The following is a 25,261-nucleotide window of genomic DNA, read 5'->3' on the forward strand; positions in this document are numbered from 1 at the left end:
CCGGCTCTGTGTCACAGTATAGCACATCAGCTATGCTTAAAGTGACGTCATAGACTTCATAATTATATTAACGGGTCACATCCGTCAGCCACTACACAACGCATTCAAGGAGGGGGCCGTCCTACAGTCCGCTTCAGTTATTCAGTCGGTCGCAGTTAGTCAACACATGCAGGGTTTCAACGTCGGATTTAGGTTGAAAAAGTACGAAAGCCCATAACGTCACGTGGGTCAGCATCTCACAATACAGCACTGCTTGAGAGCATGCAGATGGTCTGCGGAATCAGCTGATTTTGCAGGTTAATTCGTTTATATTTCACATCATGCTAGCCCAATGTGCTGCAGGGTTTTGTTGCTGCACCAGGGAAAGGCGTTTGAGCCTTTTTAGGTTTCAAAAAGTTCCCATTCACCCCGAGATTGGCCCAAAACAAGTCCAACAACTGTGGGACCATTGGATTTACAAGGAAGCGAGTAAGCATCGTGTTTTGTATTATGTCAAATGCTGGGATTATGGCACATAATATGGAGGTGGCTTGCATTTTGTGGCTGACAATGCTCCTTGTCCACCAAGAATGCCGCTCGGCCGACGACCGGCGGCTTGTCGCGCACCCCCATCGGTTCTTTTCGCGTGCCCGCCGGGAGAGCCCCATACTCGGCTTATGCTCGTACGGTTCTCCATATCGTCCAGACTTCCAGCCCCCTCTGCCCTCTTCATATGCCCGGCAATAGACCGCTATCCTCGGGTTGGGCTGGAGCAGCTACACGCTCCTCCGACGTCGGCCAGTTTGTTCGGCGGTCATTCTCCGGCTGATTCCCCGGCAAACGAGCTTTCCTGCCCGCAGCAGGGGAACGACGTGCTGTAACTTGCTCGCTGCCACCGTGTGACATGATTTGGGGTAGTTTTGTGTGATTTTTCGCTTCGAAAGGCGAGAATAAAACTTGGAAACGCCACTCGTTTTGGGTTAGCATGTCGGCTAGCTCTCACGCCTCCTGGTTTGTTTACGCGCTCCGTAAAAATCCTGTAAAAATATTGGAGTAGACAGATTGAGGCACTTTAAACTCATGATAGATTTTTTCCCATATCGCACACTACTAATACACATATACATCACTTGTATTACATTGAGGTCATATTATTGTTGGTGTTTGGCAGATGATGCATCTCACAGCATGTACTTTTTATCAAGGAAATTTATTGACATTTGCCAACAATGGAAAGCAGTTTGATTTTCCCCTCCGTCAGCCCTGAAAACCTCATCGTACGAGCCACTGTATCAATTCCGCTTTTGGTATTTAGGTGTAATCAGCCATGTAGAACACCAGCTTGCAAAGAAGCCGGGCCTTTTGTAAGACATCCATCTGTTTTGTGCACCGGTCCCAGAGAGCCGCCGCCGCCGATAAAAGGGCGAGCATGAGAAGACCCGGCTGAAAGGACCGGGGTGGGCGGCGGCATCGGGACGCAGTCTGGCTGTGACACTTGTGCGCTCCACTTGTATTCTTCTGTTGAATCCGCGACTCCCCTGCTTGCATACAACTCGGAGATCAGAGACTGACAGCTGCTGACTCACAGGACAAGCAGGCCGAGACGTGCGGATGACAGATGCACAAATGCGCGCCGCCGTCAGTCTACCTCTCTTAATCTGTCGGCCTAATATTTTCCCTCGACTCGCTAGTGTACATATCACACCGTGACCTCTCGGCGGGGGCGTAACAGATCGATTTGTGGCAAAGTCACCGGTGGAGAGGAGTCAGAGTGGGAACAGATGATATGAATGTCAGCGGTCCTTCTAGTCTTCATGCAAGACCTTCTGTAGCATGGGTTTCAAACTCATTTTGGTTCACTAGCAACGTGGCAATTAGATCTCTTGTGGGCCGGACTAACTGGCCAAGTGATTATGATAATTTAATGAAATAAAGGGAAAAAATACGATACAGTGATAATTATAATGTATGAGAAAATCCTGCTTGATGTACAACCATTCCGAATAACAATAAAGGTCCTGGAACAAATTAACTTTGTATGTAGAGGTACCACTGTACCGTGAAGTACAATTAGGCTAGGTTCATACCGCAGGTCTTAATGCTCAAACCCGATTTTCTGTCATACAGTGCCCTCCATAATTATTGGCACCCCTAGTTAAGTGTGTTTTTTAGCTTCTAATATTTTTTTTGTTTTTTTATTCAAATAATATGGGACCTTAATGGGGAAAAAGAGAAAAATCCAACCTTCAATACAAGTGCATTCATTCAATGGGGAAAAAATCCCACATAAAGAAAAAATTATTTGACATCAAATAATGTGTGTCATTATTAGCACCCCTGGTGTTAATACTTTGTACAACCCCCTTTTGCCAACAAAACCAGGTCTGGGGACTGAGATGGCCATGGGAGGAGCTTGATTTTGTGTCTGGTGAACCATTTCTGTGTAGATTAGGCCATATGTTTAGGGTCATTGTCTTGCTGAAAGACCCAGTGACGACCCATCTTCAGCTTTCGGGCAGAGGGCAACAGATTTTAATTTAAAATGTCCTGGTATTTCAAAGCATATATGATGCCATGCACCCTAACAAGGTTCCCAGGGCCTTTGGAAGCGAAGCAGCCCCACAGCATCACTGACCCACCCCCATACTTCACAGTGGGTATGAGGTGCTGTCTACACGCCAACAAGCTGTTTGGGAGGCATGCATGTAGAAAACCTTTCTTCACTCACAATCCTAAACGCAAACGTCTGGAGTTCGCCAAGCGGTATTGGGGCTTCAACTGGGACCGTGTGCTTTGGTCAGATGAGACAAAGATTGAGCTTTTTGGCAACAAACACTCTAAGTGGGTCTGGCGTGCCATGAAAGAAGCACCTCTTCTTCCTCTACGCACGTGACGTCATCGCGTTGTCCCGCATTAATAGTAGTCCGGGCAAAACGTGATGCTTAGACGTGGCAAAATTAAACGATTCCTCGAGGTGAATAAAATTACTCGGATCAGTTTTTAAACTCGAGTTACTCGAGTTGCTTGCGTATTCGTTTCAGCTCTACTTCTGATTAAACAAACTCGATGCCAATCAAAACATTTGTTCTTTTTTCCCCAAATTAGAATCGATGAGAATCGATAAAGAATCGAATCGTTAACCAATATCGATAATGGTATCGGAATCGTAAAAATCCTATCAATTCCCATCCCAACCACCTACTACCTGCGGGTGTGTTTGATAATGGAACAGATGTAATTAGATAATGGGCCATCTTGTCCATGTATTTGTAAGGTCTAAAATGTTCCCAAAACCTTGCATTTATGGAAAATAATTTCAATATTAAAATCAAAAGAAACAATTATATTCCAAAAAATTGGAAACAAGTGAGATCTTTGTCATGTTTTTCGAGAACGCTTTTTATTTTTTCTCCCTGATAGCAGCATAAGTCTCCAGGGTCCGACAATCCCCCACCTCCTTGGTTCCCCCAAACACGAACGGACACGCTCCCGAGCTCCAGTCGGCCCAGCCCAGCCCCCCTCGGGCCAAGCGGGCCGGCGCTACCGATAACTGACGGCAGCTGTATTGATGAGCACAATGCGTGCGCCGAGGCAGCTCAGCTGGCCTCTCTCCCCACTTGACACCGCTTTGACCCGAGCTGTGTGACTTTTCCACCCCGCAGGCTGCTCACGCAGTCCGCCTTCCTATCTGCTCTCCCCACACACGCCGCTCCCGGGCAGAGCGCACCTTCAACAACGTGCGCATCCTCGGGTCAGCCGGGTCAATTCAATTCAAATAGAAGATAAATGATTTGTAAATCACGCAGATAAGGACCAAATACATCATAGAGGGAGCCATTACCGCTGCTTTGCCTCGAGGCAAAAGGAATCGCAAAAAAAAAAAAAAAACCCCAAAACCTTTTTTTTTTTTTTTTTTAACCAATTTATTTCCCCTCCGAGTTTATTACGAATGTGCTATGAATTAGGGCAGCAGCTGTCGATTATTTTAGACATCGAATAATCTACTGATTTGTTAGTTCGAATGATCGAGTCATCGGATTATGAACATTTAATACGTTGCAGAATACATTTTAGGAGATGCAAAACAGGCTTGCTGAGAATGCACTGTCAAAAGAGCATTAAATGTGAAAACAAAATAAAATTCCCAAATTTTTCTTCAAAGGTAGAATTGCACTTCCGTTTAAAAATAAATTAAAATACCTGAGCTCAGCCTCAAACAGTATTAAAAAAAAATGAGGATCTAAGTACAACCTTAGAACAAATGTCTAACTAGCATAGCAAAAGTCCGCTAGTCTAAATGCTATCAGAAGCTCAAGGGTTTTTTTTTGTTTTTTTTTTTTTTTTTTTTTTACAATGCTCTTTACAAATCGTTCACTTTCCCATAAATAAAAAAGAAACAGCAAAATATACCTATAAATTACAAATGTATTTAAAAAAAACATTAGCTGAAACAAAAACTTACCTTATGTTGGTCATAGACTTCATAATTGTATTGACGGATCAAACAGGTCAGCTATGGTGGCCGAGAGGTGTCAGGCAAAATGCAAAGTCCAAACACTTTGGAAATATAAAAAAAGCACGAACCTTAATTGCAAACGCTTTGCAAAAGAAAAAAGCACGAATGCAAACTCCGACAACTCGATCCCCAATTCCTAAAGCGCGATTGCAAATTGGCAAAAGCACGAACCTCAATTGCCACAATACGACAGCAAATGTCTCGCAGCACAACAGCAAGAGGATGACCCTGAAGTGGAGGACGACACTTTGTATATTCCTATATGTGCTTTGTGACCATCTCTACGGACCTCCGTGAAATTTACATAAAAATGATGTCAATTGTTTTTGCTGTAAACATTTTGTTTGTGCTGCTTTCATTTTAGAGATATTTACAGTTCTTTTATTGGTAAATCAGAGGTCAGCTAGGTTTTGTTGATACAGTATTAAACATATATATTGAGATATTAATTTTGAGTGGTGATGTCACTCATAGCTTTTCCTTGATTTAGTGGCTAATGGATAGTACCAACTCCCTCAATAACAGAGGGGTGTCCTAACAACTAATACAAACGAAGCACAAAGGAATGGCACAATGCACTTCGGGACTATTTTGCAGTAAATGAGGGGCTCAGCGTGACGTAATCACTTGAAATTAATATCTCAAGCGCACCTATTTACTGCGAAATGGACCCGTATTTGTGTTATGATCGTGCTAGTTGTTGGGACACCCCTCTGTTATTTATCGATTGGGTATCCTTCATTAGCTGCGGAAGCTAAGCTAAGGAAAAGCTACGAGTGACGTCACCACCATAGGCGGAGTTTGACTTTTGGGGCGGGGGGGGGGGGGGCGCGCAACATGTTGATGACCCCAAAAGAAGCAATAAATTAACTTACAAAAATGTTTAAAATGAGCATTTTTGTTTGTTTGTTTCCCATCATTCTTGAGGCGAATTCTAAATCAGGCTGCTTGGGACAGCTATACTTTTCGCCAAGATTGTCATCCATTGAATATGGTACGCCCGCCGGTGTCGTGCCAATGTTGTTACCCCAGTTAAAATTGTATTCCCTGGGCGGAGCCATACGGAGGTAGATTGTGTTTTGATTATTCGATCCCATAAAAAAAGTCACTTCAATCAAAAAAGATGTGTTTGAATGCAAAAATAAATTTGAAACTCATAAAATAAAAGCATAATACTGTATCCAAGGGCGTAGATTTGGTCTCAACATTGCTAAGGACGCTATAATAGCATAACCTGCATAAACACTTTTTGCTGGGGACTGGACCAAAAAGAGTGGGTGAACGGGGGTCAGGGCTACATTTCTCAGAAATATGCTGATGTGTTGCTTATGTAAAAATTAAAGTTATTTTCATGGGGGGAAATCCCACCTTCATATCAAGGAAATTTATAGTCGTTGTGGGGTTTTTTTGTCTGCATAGGCTGCAAATAAAATTATTTTTCAATGAATGATGGAGAATATAAATATATTTTAGTCAATGAATAAATGCACAGTTGAATTAACGTTAATGGTAGAAAACACATTACAGGAGAACGCATCTCTAATCTGTTTCCTACTTGAGTTTTGCAGGTTAGGAAGTTCACACAGTTTAATGTTACGCTAACTGTGATGCAGGTTGGACTTCAGTAGCAAAATTAGTGCCATGTTCCCCACCTCCACATCACTGACGTCTACTTACAGTGGCTGCTGCTGCAGCTGGCCAAAAAAAATTTCTAATATTCCTCGTCTTTGAAAGGGGTGGAGGGAGTGGCATGTTGACATGTATTTCTGTCGGGGTTGTGTGAGTGTGCGTGCTTGTTTCAAATGTGCGTTTCAGGGGGAAAAAAATGGACCGACACATTCAAGTGAAAAGGGGTAAATGTAAGTCTGAACATAATGAAAATACAGTAATACACTTAATAATGGAAGGCTCAATTCTATTCTTACACCATATGGGAAGACACTATAAATTATCATTAATAATTATCATCAATTATAATCATTATATAATTCAAATAAAGTTGCTTAAAAGTTGGTGGGGACTATTTGAGCATCCTGATAAGTTGGTAGTGTTATGTCCCTACCGTCCCTATGCAAACCTAGGCCTGTATCTACAAAACCGTTGCAGCAAAAACCAGCACAAACGGAGGTCCATAGAGATGGTCACAAAGCATATATAGCAATATACAAAGTGTCGTCCTTTTTTTTTTCTTTTTAATTTTTAATCAAGTTAATTACAACTTAAAAATTAATCATAAATAATTGCAATTCAAACCATCTATAAATTATGTCATATTTTTCTGTAAATTATTGTTGGAATGGAAAGATAAGACACAAGACGGAGATATACATTAAACACATATGTACTGTATTTGTTTATTACAACAATAAATCAGCAGGATGGCATTAGCATTATTAACATTCTGTTAAAGCGATCCATGGATAGAAAGACTTGTAGTTCTTAAAAGATAAATGTTAGTACAAGTTATAGAAATTTTATATTAAAACCCCTCTTAATGTTTTTGTTTTAATAAAATTTGTAAAATTTTCACTCAAAAAATAAACTAGTAGGTCGCCATTATTGATGTCAATAATTACAGAGAGGGCGACAAAACTCCAAAAAACACAAGTAACAAGTGCACGTGACCCTTTGCTGTCATTTTAATCTGTTTGAGCGGGGCATGTGCCTTAATTGCGTCAAATATTTTAACGTGATTAATTTAAAGAATTAATTACTGCCCGTTAATGCGATAATTTTGACAGCCCTTTGTTTTTTTTAATCCTTTTGCCATCGTGCTGCGGGATTTTGCTGTTGTGCTGCGGGTCTTTGCATTCGTGCTGCGAGCCATTTGCTGTCGTGTTGTGGCAACTTAGGTTCGTGCTTTTGCCAATTTGCAATCACGCTTTAGTAACTGGGGACCATGTTGTGGCGGTTTGCATTCGTGCTTTTTTCTTTTGCAAAGCATTTGCAATTGGGGTTCATGCTTTTTTCTATTTGCAAAGTGTGTGGACTTTGCATTTGGCCTGACACCTCTCGGCCACCACAGTCTGCCACTGCGCCACACATTCAAGTAGGGGGGCCGTCCTACAGCCCGCTTCATTTATTCGCAGTCGGTAGCAGTTTGTCAACACATGCAGCGATCCAATGCCAGATTTAGTTTGAAAAAGTATAAAAGCTGTACCGCATACAAAAAGGAAGGATTGTCTCAGGAGTGATATGTTTGAGGATTCAGGGTAATTATTATATTTTTCATAACATGCATGCATTATGAAACGTTGTGAAAAACATCAACGGGAGAAATTAACGCCACAGACTAGCGTCATTCTTCGACATATTTACGTAAAATAAAGGCTAACTGGCCATTGTTTTGCTCCTTTTAACAAAGAATCGAGACTGTTTTACATCCATATCTATAAAGAATTCAGGGTTTTAAGCATTAATTCACAAGTATTTTCAACAGAAAAAGCTCTTTGTTTTCATAAGGCGCCCGCCACATTGACTAACAGACTAGCATCGTACTTCCACATATTTACGTAAAATAAATGCCAACTGCACGTTTTTTGGGGGGGGGTTTTTTTTTTTGCTTTTAACAAGAATTGAGACTGTCTATAAATCCATATCTATAAATAATTCAGGGATTTAAGCATTTATTCACAAGAATTTTCACCAAAGAAAACTCTTTGTCTGTGATTCCAATCGGTCAGCTTTGACAGCCATGCCAACAATGCAGCCCTCTATTAATCGGCTTCACGCCCTGCATCCCGTTAATATCAATATGAAGTCTATCTGTTGGTCTTAACAGGGAGCAGCCATGTTAAATGAGTTATATCATATTCATTGTTGCCACTAGAGGGCAGTGTATCCACCCAAATGAATAGAATGAAATGTTGGTACCTTCAAAACAAACCATGACGGGCTACTCAAATAAAACTAATCCTTGAACCATCAAAATTTTATTTGAAATCGAATCACTTGAGTTAATCGATTAATCGTTGCAGCACCAGTTTGAATGTCTATCGTGAGATTTCAGGACAAAAAATAAATAAATAAAAAAAGATCATAACTAGAGATGTCCAGATCACGTCATTTTCAAAGTATCGGAATCGGCAAAAAAATATCGGCCATGCCTTTTTTAAAATATATATTTTTTAATTAAACCGTTTTCTAATTGTATTTAACGTTACAAACATAATATGTTACACTCATCCAGCGTCTTTAGTTTAGGCTTAAGGTAGGGTTATTAAATTTATCCCGATAACGGCGGTAATTAATTTTTTAAAAAATGTGTCACGTTAAAATATTTCGCGCAAATAATGCATGCGCTGAACGACCCGCTCACGCATTGTCGCGCTCATTCTTTAATGGCACCGGTTAGCGCAAATAGTGCATGCGCTGAACGACCCACTCACGCATTGTCGCGCACATTCTGTAATGGCGCCGGTTTACCTATATAGAGAGATAAATGGCAGTGTAAAATGAGTAGAGTGAATTTTGGCAGCCTTTGGACCCTTTTTTTAATTGGCTAAAGCCGTACAATCCCTCTCTCTACGATTAGAAATGTCATGGGAAGCAGTGTGGGGAAGCAAGGTAGCAAATGATCTTTTTATTAACACCTTATATTATTTCCCAACGCAGAGAAGATATATCAATTGGTAGCACTACGGTCATGGTTCCACTTCCCATCATGCATTTGGGCATGGCTACAGTATCATTTATTGAAAGCTCAACAAATACACTAGATGGCAATATTTAGTCACAATATACAAAGTCACAAGTCTTTCTATCCATGGATTCCTCTCAGTGAAAGAATGTTAATAATGTAAATACCATCTGGAGGATTTATTGTCATACTAAACAAATACAGTACTTATGTACTGTATGTTGAATGTAATGTATATATTCGTCAGAGTTTTATTCATTTTTTTCTTAATGCATTGCCAAAATGTGTATGATCGGGAAAAATTATCGGAAATGATTGGAATTGAATCGGGAGGGGAAAAAAAAAAAGCAATCGGATCGGGAAATATCGGGATCGGCAGATACCCAAACTAAAACGATCAGATCAGGAGCAAAAAAAAATCATGATCGGAACAACCCTAATCATAACCCATTCACATGTAGTGATGGTAAACTCAATGAATTAGAGCCTGATGGGGAAAAAAAGTATGTGTTTGTATAGATAAAATTTGCAATTTTCAAATACAATATTGATTCTTTGGAAAACAATATAGCATTTGCCAATATTATAAAGTCTGCCACAAGTCACAATAATTCAACTCGATGGTGTTTGCATTTAACACAATTATTTGAAGAAATTGGACAATTTTATTGCGGATATATTTTGTTTTTCCCTCAAAATCACATGAAGTTGACAGAAAATCTTGAGTCCACCCAATCAGTCGGTTCAGGACAAGACCAGGAATTTTTAAGAGTCGAGACCGCGAGGACATCAAGACCATCAAAACGTGGTCGAAAGAATGAACTTTTTTTTGTCATTCGTCAGGCCTACGGCTTCAAACAAAAGCCTGAACTTCATTATCGCAAGCTCAGCACTGCACGGATGCGGAAGGGTTTCAGGGATCCCTCACCCACGCGAGAGCGATGCGCCCGAGGGGCCGTTCTCTGAGAGGGCCCCAGGGACTCGGTACCCTCAGCCTCCTGCTGATGATGGTGATTGATGCGGGCACAATTCAGACACCCCAGACGTTACAGCAAATTAAAAGGCTATTTTGTAAACTTATAAAGGAGCAGAATGGCAGGGCGGAGCCCAGAGGAGGGGGGGCTAGCGCCGTCACACCGTCAGCTTCTGTTTAGCTTCCTCGCCGTCACGAGTCCCTCAGGAATGCTGTCACAAGCCTTTCAGGCGGATGTCGCTTGTGCACAGATGGGAGTTTGCTTGCGTGCTGAAAGAAGACAGTCTCATTTGAGAGTCAGTCTATGCGCCATTGACGATAGCCGACGTCCAATCCGTTTCGAGGAAAGGACTAACAGCAATCTTGACAAAGTCAAAGCATCTCTCACAGTATACAGTCGCTGACAAAGTCTTGTTGCTTAATCATTTTGTATAAAAACAATTGCTAATAACCTGACTTTTAATGATTCAATTGGTTTCAGAAATGGCTCATATGAAAGCTAAGACCCTCCCAAATGATGTTGAATGTAGAAAAATATATTTGTTTCACCGAAAAAAGATTTATCATTTAATGAAGACATAAAGGTCAAATTTTGGCAAGACAAAAGTTTTGTCACCTACAGAAAGTAGTGTGAAAATTGAACAAAAAATGTACTTCAAATACAAAAATATGTTACATAAGCGAATGAAGTAGTGGTGCTGTGAATCCAAATTTAATATTATGTATGACTTCCATAGGCTTGAAGGACTACATTCATGCGGTTCGGCAAGGAATCATACAATTTATTGATGAAGTCATCAGGAACATCAAAGAAAGAAGTCTTGCATGCCTCCCAGAGTTCATCAACATTCTTGGGTTTCATCTTCCATGCTTCCTCTTTCATCCTGGTCATGTCTGGTGACTTGGCTGGCCAGTCCTGGATTATCTTTATCTTCTTTGCCTTGAGGAACTTTGAGGCAGATATTGAAGTATGCGATGTAGCACCATCCTGCTGAAGAATTTGTCCCTTTTTATGGTTAGGAATGTAAGAGGCAGCTAAGATTTGTTGGTATTTCAGACTATTCATGTTGCCTTCCACCCTGCAGATCTTTTGCACACCTCCATACTGGATGTAACCCCAGACCATGATTTTGCCGCCACCAAACTTCACTGTTTTATGAGTGAATCTCTGATCCATGCGAGCTCCAGTAGGTCTCCTGCAATATTTGTGGTGACTGTGGTGTAATTCAATGGAAGATTCATCTGAAAAATCCACCTTTTGCCACAAAACAGTGAAGTTTGGTGGTGGCAAAATCATGGTCTGGGGTTACATCCAGTATGGAGGTGTGCAAAAGATCTGCAGGGTGGAAGGCAACATGAATAGTCTGAAATACCAACAAATCTTAGCTGCCTCTTACATTCCTAACCATAAAAAGGGACGAATTCTGCAGCAGGATGGTGCTACATCGCATACTTCAATATCTACCTCAAAGTTCCTCAAGGCAAAGAAGATAAAGATAATCCAGGACTGGCCAGCCAAGTCACCAGACATGACCAGGATGAAAGAGGAAGCATGGAAGACGAAACCCAAGAATGTTGATGAACTCTGGGAGGCATGCAAGACCGCTTTCTTTGATGTTCCTGATGACTTCATCTATAAATTGTATGAATCCTTGCCGAACCGCATGGAACTCATACAAAATATTAAATTTGGATCTCATAGTACCACTACTTAATTCACTTATGTTATGTTACATATTTTTGTATTTGAAGTACATTTTTTGTTCAATTTTCACACTACTTTCTGTAGGCAACAAAACTTTTGTCTTGCCAAAATTTTACCTTAATGTCTTCATTAAAAGATAAATCATTTTTCAGTGAAACAAATATATTTTTGTACATTCAACATCATTTGGGAGGGCCTTAGCTTTCATATGAGCCATTTCTGAAACCAATTGAATAAATAAAAGTCGGGTTATTAGCAGTTGTTTCTACAAAATGGATAAGCGACAAGACTTTTGTCAGGGACTGTAAAGTTTGAATACGAGACTAAATGAGGATTACTAATATCTGTTATTTGTGTCCTCTTTTTGGAAATGTAATTTTATGATCGCCCTGGAATGATGCACAGCCAGTATGTGTAGTCATTTGTTTTGATGCTTGTGCGCATCATACTTGAAAAGGCTCAATTGACAAAAGTAGTCTGAACTGCAATGCCAAAAAAAAAAAACTAAACATGAGACAAAAAATTGGAATCTGTCTATTAAGACCTACATGAACCTAGCCAAAAATGTACGTACCGTATTGGCCCGAATATAAGATGGTGTTTTTTTGCATTGAAATAAGACTGAAAGTGGGGGTCGTCTTATATTCGCGGTCTAGACGTTATACCCATTCACGTTGCTAGATGGCGCCAGATATAATTGAAGCGATGTTCTGTCATGAGATCTCAGCTACTCTCAAGTTTAACCAGTTTGCATGATTTTATTGCACTGTTTTTCCTTATTCAGATTTGTTTGAAGAATACAGATATAGTTAGACTTCACTTTGATGGTTAATGCAGTTATTGCAATTTTGTTTTATCACAATAAATTTATTTACATTTCAAAAACCAGAAGCCATTCATTTACGAATGTGATTGCACTTTACATATTTAAAGGTTCAGATATTAAGATTTGAATGAGGCAAAATAATATGCTTTTTCTCTCATTTGTTATAGATGTACTGTAACTATATTTTGTATAAGAATTAATTTGGCGTTCAAAAAGTCTTTTTTCAAACTTGAGTGTTGAAAAAGAGGGGTCGTCTTATAATCAGGGCCGTCTTATAATCGGGCCAGTACGGTATTTCACCACAAAAAAGCCCCATTCATTTTAATTGGGAGATTCAATTGAACACATTTCTCATTCAATTCACATTGCCACAAATAACGACCCACCAAATCTTTTCCATTACCATCTATTGATTTTCAACTCAGGCCCACGAAAAAAAAAAACATCATTAGTGGCCCACAAAAAATACCTCCATTGGTGATCATTATTTTTCTCTTGAAAGTAACCTGTAAATGCCCCCAAATCATTTTCTTCCATCATTTTTCCACACGCTTCAAACATACTGACCAGCTTGAAAGAAATTTCCACACAATAGTTAATTTTCTTTTTATTTATCCGTGAAAGAGCCCTTTGGGTGGGCTCATCATATTGTTTAGGCCAATTAACAGCAATTAACAAACACTAATGCTATGCCCTCCAATCCCCATCAAAATAAAAAGTGAGCTGCATGCCAGATTCCAGTGCTTTGTTTTGAAGGGATGCACGTGGGGATCAACACACTGTATGGGCAGCGTGGCTCATCAACACCTACACTGAAGAAACCCAAACCCAGAGGGAAACACTTATCCGCACTCGCACTTGGAATACCACCATGATAATTGCTTTGTACCTCCTGTCACAAGAGTGGCATGCAAAGCACTGGATTGTTTGTTGTAATCATCCAAAATAGTGATGGTCTTTCAAAGAAGGTGTGTCAAACTCATTTTTGTTTAGGGGGCCACATTTATGGCAGTTGCAAGGGTTGGACAAAATAATGGAAACACCCAACATTTTGGCATTGTAGATATACCTCATAATTCCATTTAATCGTTGCAAATAATAATTCTGCTAACACTTTATAATAACTCTCCGTTTTACTAGTTAATAGATAATTAGTAAACTGTTGATAAATGATTTGTTGATTTGTGAAGTATTTGTTAACAGTTTGTTAAGCATTTACAGGGTGTTCCAATATGGTTGACCCCATTCTAAATGCCCATGCTAGTTAAAGGATCTTAATAAAACTATATAAAATTTATGTTGATGGTCATAAGTGTTATTGGTTAAATATGCAAAGAAAAGTACAAATATTTGTTGGTTCTATGGCAGATTTTCATAAATGTGCAACATGAGCTTTGCCTGCAAAATGCCTTCTCTTTTGAAGTGAACTCCATTTCTTAACCTGAAAAGAAATGCCAAACGTTACACGCAAAAACTTGAAACGTTTCTACACAAACTGTGTTTCAGGTTAAGAACACCCTGTAAATGCTTAACAAACTGTTAACAAATACTTCACAAATCAACAATACATCATTTATCAACAGTTTACTAATGATCTATTAACTAGTAAAACGGATAGTTATTATAAAGTGTTACCATAATTCTTTGTTTTCATACAGTGGTATGAAAAAGTATCTGAACCTTTTGGAATTTCTCACATTTCTGCATAAAATCCCCATCAAATGTGATCTGCTCTTTGTCAAAATCACACAGATGTAAAAACAGGTTCTGCTTTAACTAAAGCCACCCAAACATTTATAAGTTTTCATATTTTAATGAGGATAGCATGCAAATAATGACAGAAGGGGGAAAAAATAAGCGACCCATCACATTTAATATTTTGTGGCCCCCCTTTGGCTGCAATAACTTCAACCAGACGCTTCTTGTAGCTGCAGATCAGTCTTGCACATCGATCAGGACTAATGTTAGCCCATTCTTCTCTACAAAACTGCTGTAGTTCAGTCAGATTCCTGGGATGTCTGGCATGAATCGCTGAACCCTCTGCCTAAGGAGCCTTTAAGAGCAATTGAATCCATTTTTTTAACCAAAAAATTGAAGTCAGGTCTGTGCCCAATCACTGCTGAGTGGTTTAAAGTGGCCCTGCCCACTATAAAACACACACTTGGTAAGAATTGTCTTGATGAGAAGCATTGTCTGATGTGCATCATGGCTCGGTCAAAAGAGCTGTCTGAAGAACCGCGATCAAGAATTATTTGTAAAAAAGTTGGGAAAGGATAGAAAACCATCTGTAAAAGTCTGTATGTTCATCGATCGACAGTCAGAGAAGTTGTCTACAAATGGAGAGAGTTTGGCACTGTTGCTTCTCTCCCAGGGAATGGCCGTCCACCAAAGATGACGTGAAGAGTGCAGCGCAGAATACTTACTTACTAATACTTAAAAAAGAACCCTAGAGTGTCTGCTAAAGACTCACAGAAAGCACAGTCCAATATCTCTGTGCACACATCAACTAGCCAACTATAGCCAATAATGGTGTTCATGGGAGGACTCCACGGAGGAAGCCAAGTCAAAGTCCAGACTTGAAGCCCATTGAAATGCTGTGGCATGACTTAAAGACAGCCATTCATACCAGACATCCCAGGAATCTGACTGAACTACAGCAGTTTTTTAGAGACGAATGGGCCAAGATTAGTCCTTATCGATGTGCCAGACTGATCTGCAACTACAGGAAGTGCCTGATGGAAGTTATTGCTGCCAAAGGGGGGGGGGGCACAAAATATTAAATGTGATGGTTCACTTACTTATTTTTCCCCCTTCCGTCATTGTTTGCATATTATCTTCACTTAAATACGAAAACCTATAAATGTTTTGGTGGTTTTAGTTAACGCAGATACTGTTTTTTCATCTGTGTGATTTTGTCAAAGATTACATTTGACGGTGATTTAATGCAGAAATGTGAGAAATTTCAAAAGGTTCAGAAACTTTTTCATACCACTGTAGGTAATAGCCAATGGCACAGCAGCTATAAGTATGTTATGTTCAGTAAACTGCTGCGAGTACCACCTATGCTGAATTTTTGCCTTGCCTTATATCCTGAGAAGTCAAATAATTTACCGGATGACGCTTAATGACGACTGTCATAAGCATGAATTAATTCTCATGACTGGCATGTCATACTTATGAAGGTCTCATAATTGTGTTATGATAATGAATTTTTTTTTTTTTTTTTCATTCTCTTTTGTGTTTTTTTCATTGCAAGCAAAATAAATGAAGATATTATTACCAAAGCATTTGTAATTGCAATCATTTTCTGGAGAAATTGAGAATTATCTGACAGAATTGCAGGGGTGCCAATACTTTTTGGCCAGCACTGTAGCCTATATATGGTCAGAGATTATTAAGAATAATCAGAATTGTCCTTTGAAACCAAATGAACTATATTGTCAGGACAATACAATTTTTTTTTTGTTTGTTTTCCTTAGTGCAAATTTTTACTTTAAATATGGGTCTGCTGTCTCAATTTTTACCCTAAAAAATGTATAATGCATTCTGTCAAAAAGCATCTTTAAAATATTTTTTGTCGTTTAATACACTTGCTGTATCCTCAGAGGGGTACAAATTAAAAGACCTCCTTATTGGTTGACGCCTTGGTGACGTTACGTATTGGTCTCCATTTCATTGGTTGCTGGCTAAATGGGGAGCTCATTAGTGCACCTCTCTATACTGACATTACAACAGAGGGAAAATGGGACACAAATGGCAAGGTTGGACACACTGACAAGAAATCGCTCCTTATTTTTCGCTCTTCTCCAGGATATACTGACACGTTGATGTTGACTCTTTCCCTGACATCACCTTGATTGGCCGGCGCATGCACCGTCTTTTCCTATTGATGAGAGACATGTTGTGTCCCAGTCTTCTTTCAACAGATGGCCTGCAGTTTGGAGCTTGCGGTTTTGTGTGGATTATTTTGACGTTTATATCGTTTGGATAGTCCTCGTCAATATTCACATTGACTCGGATGCACAAGGATAAGAACGCCGAGGTGACGGACAGACTGGAATAAAGCCAAGGCACCGTGTGTGTATATTTATTTATTTTATTTATTTATTTTTGGAATTGACTCTGCACGATGATTCAGTGCGCCAACTGCGAAAAACCAATTGTAGACCGGTTCTTGCTGAAAGTTTTGGACCGACCGTGGCACGTCCAGTGTGTGCAGTGCTGCGAATGCAAGTGCACGTTGACTGAAAAGTGTTTTTCGCGTGAAGGGAGACTCTACTGCAAGAATGACTTCTTTAGGTGAGTGACCAAATGAAATTATGCATCGTTTCATTTTTTTAATTGGGTACCGCGTCGGGGGGGGGGGGGGGGGACGTCGGGTGTAAGATGACGGAAAGAAGCAATTATATTTAAATCATGACCAACGTTTTTAATTCGTAATGTTTTTTCCCTTTATAGTTTTTGTTTCATCCTGTGTTGTTATTTTTTCTGTTGGTTTGTGTGCTATGGACACATTCCTGAATAAAGATCATATATAAATGATTTAAGGATTGCGTCTGCCAATTTAATTTTTTTGTAGTGCATGTAGACCTGTGGTATATGTATTTAATTTGAACTCAGTGTTGCATTTAAATGCATTTCTAGTTAATTTCGTGTTTTTTTTTTTTTCTAATTTCATTTTTCAAGGCCCCAATACAATTCTGTATATTTTTTGTTGTACGACATTGATAAAAAAAAAAAAATACCCAGATAGCAGAACGACGTTGAAAATATGTTGAATCAACGTTCAGCTGTCGATCTTGTATCACTGAATCAACGTCACTTTTGCACCCTCAATGTTGTTTCAACGTTGAAATCCTAACAATACCTAAACTTCATTTCGACTATTAATAATATTGGAGCAAGGCTGAATCAACGTTATATTTTCGACCAAAACGCCCGCTCATCCATAATTCAATGACTTCTCAATCATATTTCCCGGTCAATCATAAATCAACTATTTGTCAACATTAGTTCATCAACTATGTTAACCCACCATTGCCTGACATACCATAGAATAATGTTGTTTTAACGTCAATTGACGTCGAAAATTTCGATGTCAACCATACTGATGATTTTGATGGAAAATCAACGTTTATTCCATGTCAGTCTGCTATCAGGGATAATCATATATTGTTATAAAAAATACGGTTTCTATACTAAATGTTGAAATAGCTCTATTCCAGTTCTCCCTAAATGTGAAAAAGCTCTCCATCCATTGTGTTCTTGGCCGCTACAGGAGATTTGGGACCAAGTGTGGCGGTTGCTCCCAGGGGATTCTGCCCAGTGATCTCGTCCGGAGGGCCAAGAGCAAAGTCTTCCACCTCAACTGCTTCACATGCGTCATGTGCAACAAGCAGTTGTCCACCGGCGAGGAGCTCTACATCTTGGACGAATTCAAGTTCGTTTGCAAGGAGGACTACAACAATAACAACGGCAAGGACGGCATTCACCTCTCAGGTTCAAATGATAATTATTCATGAATATCGTTGTTGGAATAGTAAATAATTCAGGTCGTAATACTCGTCACAATTGTTGATGAATTTTTTTTTCTATGTAAGTGAAATTTATTTTCATACATCTTGGGTTTTAATACAAATTGGGGTAAATTCGCGCATTTAAAACGGAACGAAAAAAATTCAAATTGAAATAAGTCCTTTTTTAATTGTTTTAAAAAATGTGCAAAATATTATTCAATAAAAATCAAATCCCTGTGCATGAAAACTTATTTGAAAACCATTCAAATTATGTTTACGTGTGATTCAAGGGTGAAACGCACACACAGCATGCGTTTATATTTCTTATTAAAATTATATATGATGTTTGTTTTTCTAATGTTATTCAATTCATTGAGATAAACCATCGCATCAGGTAGCAAAAGTTGCCCCTTTGACATTGTGCCAGGATGCAAATGAGCTGCCGAAAGTACCGAATATCTTTTATGTCCATCGGCAGTGACGACGTGTAGCGAGCCCAGTTTATCTCCGGACTCCCAGGACCTGCAGCAGGATGACTGCAAGGACTCGGAAGCGGGTCACTTATCCGACAAAGACGTTTGCCCCAACGAGAACGACGAGCAAGGCGCCGTGGGGAAGAGACGCGGGCCTCGGACCACCATCAAGGCCAAGCAGCTGGAAACCCTAAAAGCGGCTTTCGCGGCCACACCGAAGCCCACCAGACACATCCGAGAGCAACTATCGCGGGAGACTGGCCTTAACATGAGAGTCATCCAGGTCAATGCGGAATATTTGCACATTTTAGCCTTATTCGCGGTGGATCCATGTGCGCTTAATTGCCGCTTTTACGCACATAATTGCGTGGATTCAGATTCAATTGAACGTTTTAGGAAGTGCATGCGGTACAATCGTCATCTTTTTTGTGTGTGTGTGTGTTAAACTAATTTCAACTCATAAACCCGCAGTATAAATTTCCTTTTTCTTGGGTTTTTTTTTTTCCTAATAAAACGCGTGCATTAAAAGACTTTTTTTGTGCGTGTTATATTTATTTATTTTATTATTATTTTTGTAAATAGGTATGGTTCCAAAACCGGAGATCCAAAGAGAGGCGCATGAAGCAACTGAGCGCTCTCAGTGCCCGGAGGCACATGTTCTTCCGCAGCCCGAGAAGGATGCGCGCTCTGGGGGAGCGCTTGGACACCGCAGATCTCGGACATTTCTCCTACTATGGAGGTGAGCTATACAAGTGGCAAAGAATTAGAATAGAATAGCCCCTTTTTGTAATTACACAGTTACAATGAAATTGTGGAGCATCTCCCTTTACAGTGTGCAGGATAAGCTAAAATCTCAAAAGTGACTTGCCAATATAAAAGTATAAAATCTAAATAAATATAAATGTGCAAGGCTAGGCTAATTTGTAGAGCACAATTCAACACATTTAAGTCATGTTAGCTGAGTGATAATACTGTCAAAAATAGATTGGTGCTAATACTTTGTATTGGTCAGATTAATATTGACATCGTATGTCACAATAAAGAAGACTTACAAATTCCCAGCATGCAGTTAAAAACTAATTTGATTTCCACCCAATTATAGTCAGGTGTAGATGGTTTCATTTACCCTAAGCGGTGTTGTGTTCACCTTATTTGGAAAGGGACAAAATATGATGTTGCTATAAAAATAAATTAAGTCTTGTATTGGTTAATGTATTACTGTTAGTTTGAGGTTTCATTAAGATAAATATAATGGGATAATCCTTTATTGATCCCCCAAATTCATGTGTTGCAGAAGTACAAACATGCAGTCAATAGTATATATAAAGGTTTATTATATGCAACTAAAATAAGTGCTTTTTTTTTTTTTTTTTTTTTTTTTTTTTTTTTTTTTTTAGTTCTCATTACAATGTGTCACTTAACTCTTCTTTGATGATGACTGTTGAAAATAGATTGGTGCTAACAGTTTATATTTGTCAGATATTTATATATTCTCCTTTTCATATTGACAATAACGTATATGTGACAATAAAGATGACTTTTAAATTGCCTGCATGGAGTTTAAAACTAATTTGATTCCTTCCCAATTAAGGTCAGGTGTATTAATCTGATGGTTGTCATTTACCCTGAAGCGGTGTGGTGTTCACCTTATTTAGAACGGGACAAAACAAGATGATGTAGCTATGAAAATAATTGCGTTGTTTCATCACATGTGTCATTTCATCACTGTTAGTTGGAGGTTTCATTGATTAAGATAAAATTTAATGAGAATCCTTTATTGATCCTCCACATAGGGTAAATTCAGGTGTTGCAGTAGTACAAACATACAGTCAAAAGTATAAAATATGTATTTAAAAAAGAAAAACTATAAAAAGGTTTATTACATGCAACTAAAATAAATGCTAATTGTTTTGGTTCTCATTACAATGTGTCACTAAACTCTTCTTTGACGGTGATAGACTGCCGAAAACAGATTGGTACAAATACTTTGAATTGGTCAGATATGTATATGTTGTCTTTGTCATATTGACAATAACATACGTGGCAATATTTGAAATTCCCAGCATGGAGTTAAAAACTAATTTGATTCCTACCCAACTAAGGTCAGGTATAAATCTGATAAAATGGTTTTCATTTACCCTGAGCGGAGTTTTGTTCACTTTATATACAAAGAGATAAAATATGATGTAACTATAATTGTGTTGTTTCATCTCTGTGTCATTAAATTAGCATGTGCATTATTTATTTTAAGTCTTGTATTGGTTAATCTACTACTGTTAGTTGGATGTTTCATTGATTATGATAAAATATAATGAGATAATCCCTTATTGATCCCCCATATAGGGGAAATCCAAGTGTTGCAGTAGTACAAACATACAGTCAAAAGTATAATATATATGGCGGAAAACACTCAGGTGACTTGAAGTTCCGCTCTGAGACCCCCAATTTGGCCAGTTTTCAAAATGGTCTGATATGCATGTGTGATAAATCATTGGAAAGCTTAACCCTTAAAGATTTGCAACATAAAGCAATTATCAGAGAATACCAAAATTTGAAAAATAAGGTCCTAATGAAACCTATTTTTCAAATTTGTAAAACGAAAAGTCAAAATGAATATGTGTAATGAACGCTCTAATATCTATGACCCTTGCTAAATCCTGTTTTTTTCTCATGGAACCTGCAGATGCATGTGTTGACTTGCATCCATCATTTTTTTTTTTTTTTTTTTTTTCAAAAAAGTCAAAATTCTGAATTCTGAGTCTCAAAATCATGAAATTGTAGGTGTATCAAATATGATACATTTGGCAATAAAGGGTTAAAATCTCAATTTTGGGGGGGTGGGGCGGGGTAGTCAACAGGAGTGTATTTAAAAAAAAAAAAAAAAAAACATTTTTAAACCCCTAAAACCTAACTGGAGGTGAGCGCATGAGAGAGCATAATTAAAGACGCCATGATTTTAACGAGATATTATCGAGTACTTAACTCTTTTTGATCCAAAAACTCCATGTAGCATGTATCACCGAGTGTGAAGACACAGCTGTGAAGGGCCCCAGCCGGACTTTTGGGGGATTTTATGGGTGAAATATGGTCATATAACAAGGGCATGATGCAGAAATCACAGACATCAAGGAGTGGTTGAGATTTTTTTTTTTTCATATAGTTACCCTTTTAAACATTTTTTTTCAATTTTTCTTTGTTTGGATCAATTATTTGTCATCTAAAATATCAGGGAAAATGCGACAGTAACAAAAGAAATACAACGAAGCGATAGTTATGAGATGGTATCCGTGGCTTATTTAGACACTATTTTTTTCATTGTGACGTTGTTTGTTTAAAAGTTTAAAATATGCGAGTGAATAATTTTTTAAATCTTTTTTTTTTTTTTAACTCAATGTTAGACATCAATTAATGATTCTAAGCTAAAAATGACAGACATTTTGAATAATATAATTACTTACCTTTTTATGGCTAGGTTGACACAAAAGTGGTTGCGTGACGTATTGTCAGTGTATCAAATACTTGTTCTCCCCCTGTATATATATAATTGTTGTGGTTCTCATTAAAAAATAAAAAAATTTAAAAAACTATAAAAAAGGTTTATTATATGCAACTAAAAAGGTGCTCATTGTTTTGGTTCTCATTAAAATGCCGCTTTTCTTTGATGGTGACTGTTGAAAATAGATTGCTTCTTTGTATTGGTCAAATATGTACACTCTATGTTCTCTTTTTCATATTGACAATAACGTATGTGGCAATAAAGATGACTTTTAAATTCCCAGCACGGAGTTAAAAACTAATTTGATTCCTACCCAATTAAGGTCAGGTGGATTAATATGATATAATGGTTGTCATTTAAGTGGTGTTGTGTTCGCCTTATTTAGAAGGGACGAAATATGATGTAACTATGAAAAGGGTTGTTTATTCTTTGTCATTAAATTAGCATATGCATTATTTCTTTAATGTCTTGTATTGGTTAATCTACTACTGTTAGTTGGATGTTTTATTAAGATAAAATGAAATACGTTATTGCTCCTCTATAGGGGAAATTTGGGTATTGGGTATAGTACGAACATACAGTCAAAGGTATAAAATATATTATTCTATACCACTAAAATAAGTGTAAGCCCTAATGGTTTTGCTTCTCATTACAATCTGTCACTTAACCCACCAGATGCCTTTGACGGTGATGGACGTCCTAACTGAACGTCTATCACTGTCAATGAATTCAAAGTCCCCGCATGTATCTCATATACGATTCCTTCTAAACGATTGCAGATTATCCCGGCGAATTTTACGGCCCAGGCGGGAATTACGAGTACTACCAAGGTCCCCCGTCATCCCAGGCGCAGACCCCAGCAGACTTGGGCTTCGTGCCCTCGGCGATCCCCTCCGGAACCCCCCTTGGGGCCATCGAGCACCGCCACCCCGGGCACCACTGCCCCGGAGAGGTGCAGTGTTACCCCGACGCGGTACCCCACCATCCGGTGAATTCGCCCAGCCCCGAGCCTAACGGACCGGGCTCCATGCACAGCATCTCCAGTGAGATGTGTGGGCCCGGCACGCCTTTCGCCGCCATAACGCTCGGAGACAACGGATACAGTAACCAACTGTCGCAGCCCTCGTCCGAGGTGAGCGAAGGAACTGTGTGGTAACATTTTGAAGGCTTATTTATTTATTTATTGATCTATTTATTTATGTATTTATTTCTTTTTCATTAGCACATCAAATCTATTCTTTAATGTGATTCTGTTTGTCTACAACCAATTGTAATTCAAATGAGACTCATATGTACTGAATAGTGCTGAACTTCTTTTGTAGAGCACTAAACACATTCATATACGATTATGTTTGACGCCGTACATAGCTTTTCTGCATATTCGTCCATCCATGGCCTTTTCTACTTCAAATCACCTTTCAGTATTTAACAAACAAAAAAAGGGTCTCGACAGTTCATGGTGAATACAAGGTTTTCGATTGTAATTGTCAAATTCATTGCATTTGACCAAAAAGCTCTCTCAGGACTGTGTAAGCTTTGCTTTTGAAATTTCATCTGTCAGCTGTGTCAAAACGAGTTTGCCTTCAAAAGGATGAGACGTCTGAAAGAACGCATTTGTATCAAAACTCATGGCGCTTTATGAAGACGATGAGTTTGAGATTATACGGTGGTATGAAAAAGTATCCGAACCTTTTGGAATTTCTCACATTTCTGCATAAAATCCCCATCAAATGTGATTTGATCTTTGTCAAAATCACACAGATGTGAAAACAGTGTCTGCTTTAACTAAAACAACCCAAACATTTATAGGTTTTCATATTTTAATGAGGATAAAATGCAAACAATGACAGAAGGGGGAAAATAAGCAAGTGAACCCTTTGCCTAAGGAGACTTAAAGAGCAATTGAAACCCATTTTTACCAAATAATTTAAGTCAGGTGTGTGCCCAATCACTAATGAGTGGTTTAAAGCTGCCTTGCCCACTATAAAACACACATCTGGTAAGAATTATCTTGATGAGAAGCATTGTCTGATGTGCATCATGGCTCGGTCACTGAAGACCTGCGATCAAGGATTGTTGATTTGTATAAAGCTGGGAAAGGGCACAAAACCATCTCTAAAAGTCTGGATGTTCATTAATCGACAGTCAGAGAAGTTGTCTACAAATGGAGAGAATTTGGCACTGATGCTTCTCTCCCAAGGTGTGGCCGTCCACCAAAGATGATGCCAAAAGTTCAGCGCAGAATACTCAGATACCCCTTTCCCACTAGCCAAAAAACCCATGTCAACCCACTAACAATCGGCTTTTGGAGGCAGTGGGAAAGGTGCAGCGCCCCGTGTCAATCAACCCGCCAAGCGACCCGCGTTAAAATCACCTCGGCTCTGATCGTCATGCAGTGTGAAAGCAAAATCCCGGGTCAACAATCAACACCCTAATCTACGTGGTGACGTAGGCTCTTACGTGATGCGTCATAACGTGCCAGTCACCTCCCATTTAACACGCCCCACAACAGTAGTTACGTCGATGCTCATAACACAGCTAGTAGAAGAAGAAGAATTCACGTCGCCTACGTTGCCTCAGCACAAGCAGAGTGTTGATCCTTTGCTGCATTTTGACCATTTTGAGGGCAGTAAAAAGCATGAAAACAGAGAACACAAACGGAAAGGAGGCTTCCATGTTGCTCTGCATTGTTTACTTCCTTGAACTAAATGAATTCGGTCGCACTTGTCGACGCGCATTTTAGTGTGGTGACGTCACGTAACCTTACGCACGGCTGAGGGGGGTTGGGGGGGTTAGACAGGTGGAAAAAAAAAAAAGGACATGGCTTTTTTTGTGTCAATGGGAAAGGTGCCAAATGCCAATTGCTAGTGGGTTGCATCGGCTTGGAAAAAACGCACGTTGACCCACTAGGTTCAGTGGGAAAGGGGCAAGAGAGGTAAAAAGAACCCAAGAGTGTCTGCTAAAGACTTACAGTAAATAGACTTCAGAATGGTTTCAGAAAGACAAAATACACGTTCTGGAGTGGCCAAGTCAAAGTCCAGACTTGAACCCCATTGAGATGCTGTTGAATGACCTAAAGACAGCCATTCATGCCAGACATCCCAGGAATCTGACTGAACTACAGCAGTTTTGTCGAGA

At 39.1% G+C, this 25,261-nt stretch overlaps 1 protein-coding gene across 2 annotated transcripts in view; it reads left to right on the plus strand.

Annotated features, from left to right (window-relative positions):
- Nucleotides 1–23,894, plus strand: part of LOC130906122 (LIM/homeobox protein Lhx1-like) — a 45,149-nt gene extending 21,255 nt beyond the window's left edge. The window contains exons 3-7 of one of the 2 annotated variants that reach the window (XM_057820083.1): nt 16,551–16,937; nt 17,917–18,137; nt 18,633–18,910; nt 19,210–19,366; nt 22,903–23,894. In XM_057820083.1, the coding sequence (XP_057676066.1) occupies nt 16,768–16,937; nt 17,917–18,137; nt 18,633–18,910; nt 19,210–19,366; nt 22,903–23,279 (1,203 nt within the window). In that variant the 5' untranslated portion in view covers nt 16,551–16,767 and the 3' untranslated portion in view covers nt 23,280–23,894. Of the gene's footprint in view, nt 1–16,387; nt 16,938–17,916; nt 18,138–18,632; nt 18,911–19,209; nt 19,367–22,902 lie in introns of those variants that run through there. The other variant, XM_057820082.1, reaches the window with a different exon arrangement.
- Nucleotides 23,895–25,261: the final 1,367 nt, after the last annotated feature.

This window comes from Corythoichthys intestinalis, chromosome 18, assembly GCF_030265065.1.
Source record: "Corythoichthys intestinalis isolate RoL2023-P3 chromosome 18, ASM3026506v1, whole genome shotgun sequence".
Classification (NCBI taxonomy): Eukaryota; Metazoa; Chordata; class Actinopteri; order Syngnathiformes; family Syngnathidae; genus Corythoichthys; species Corythoichthys intestinalis.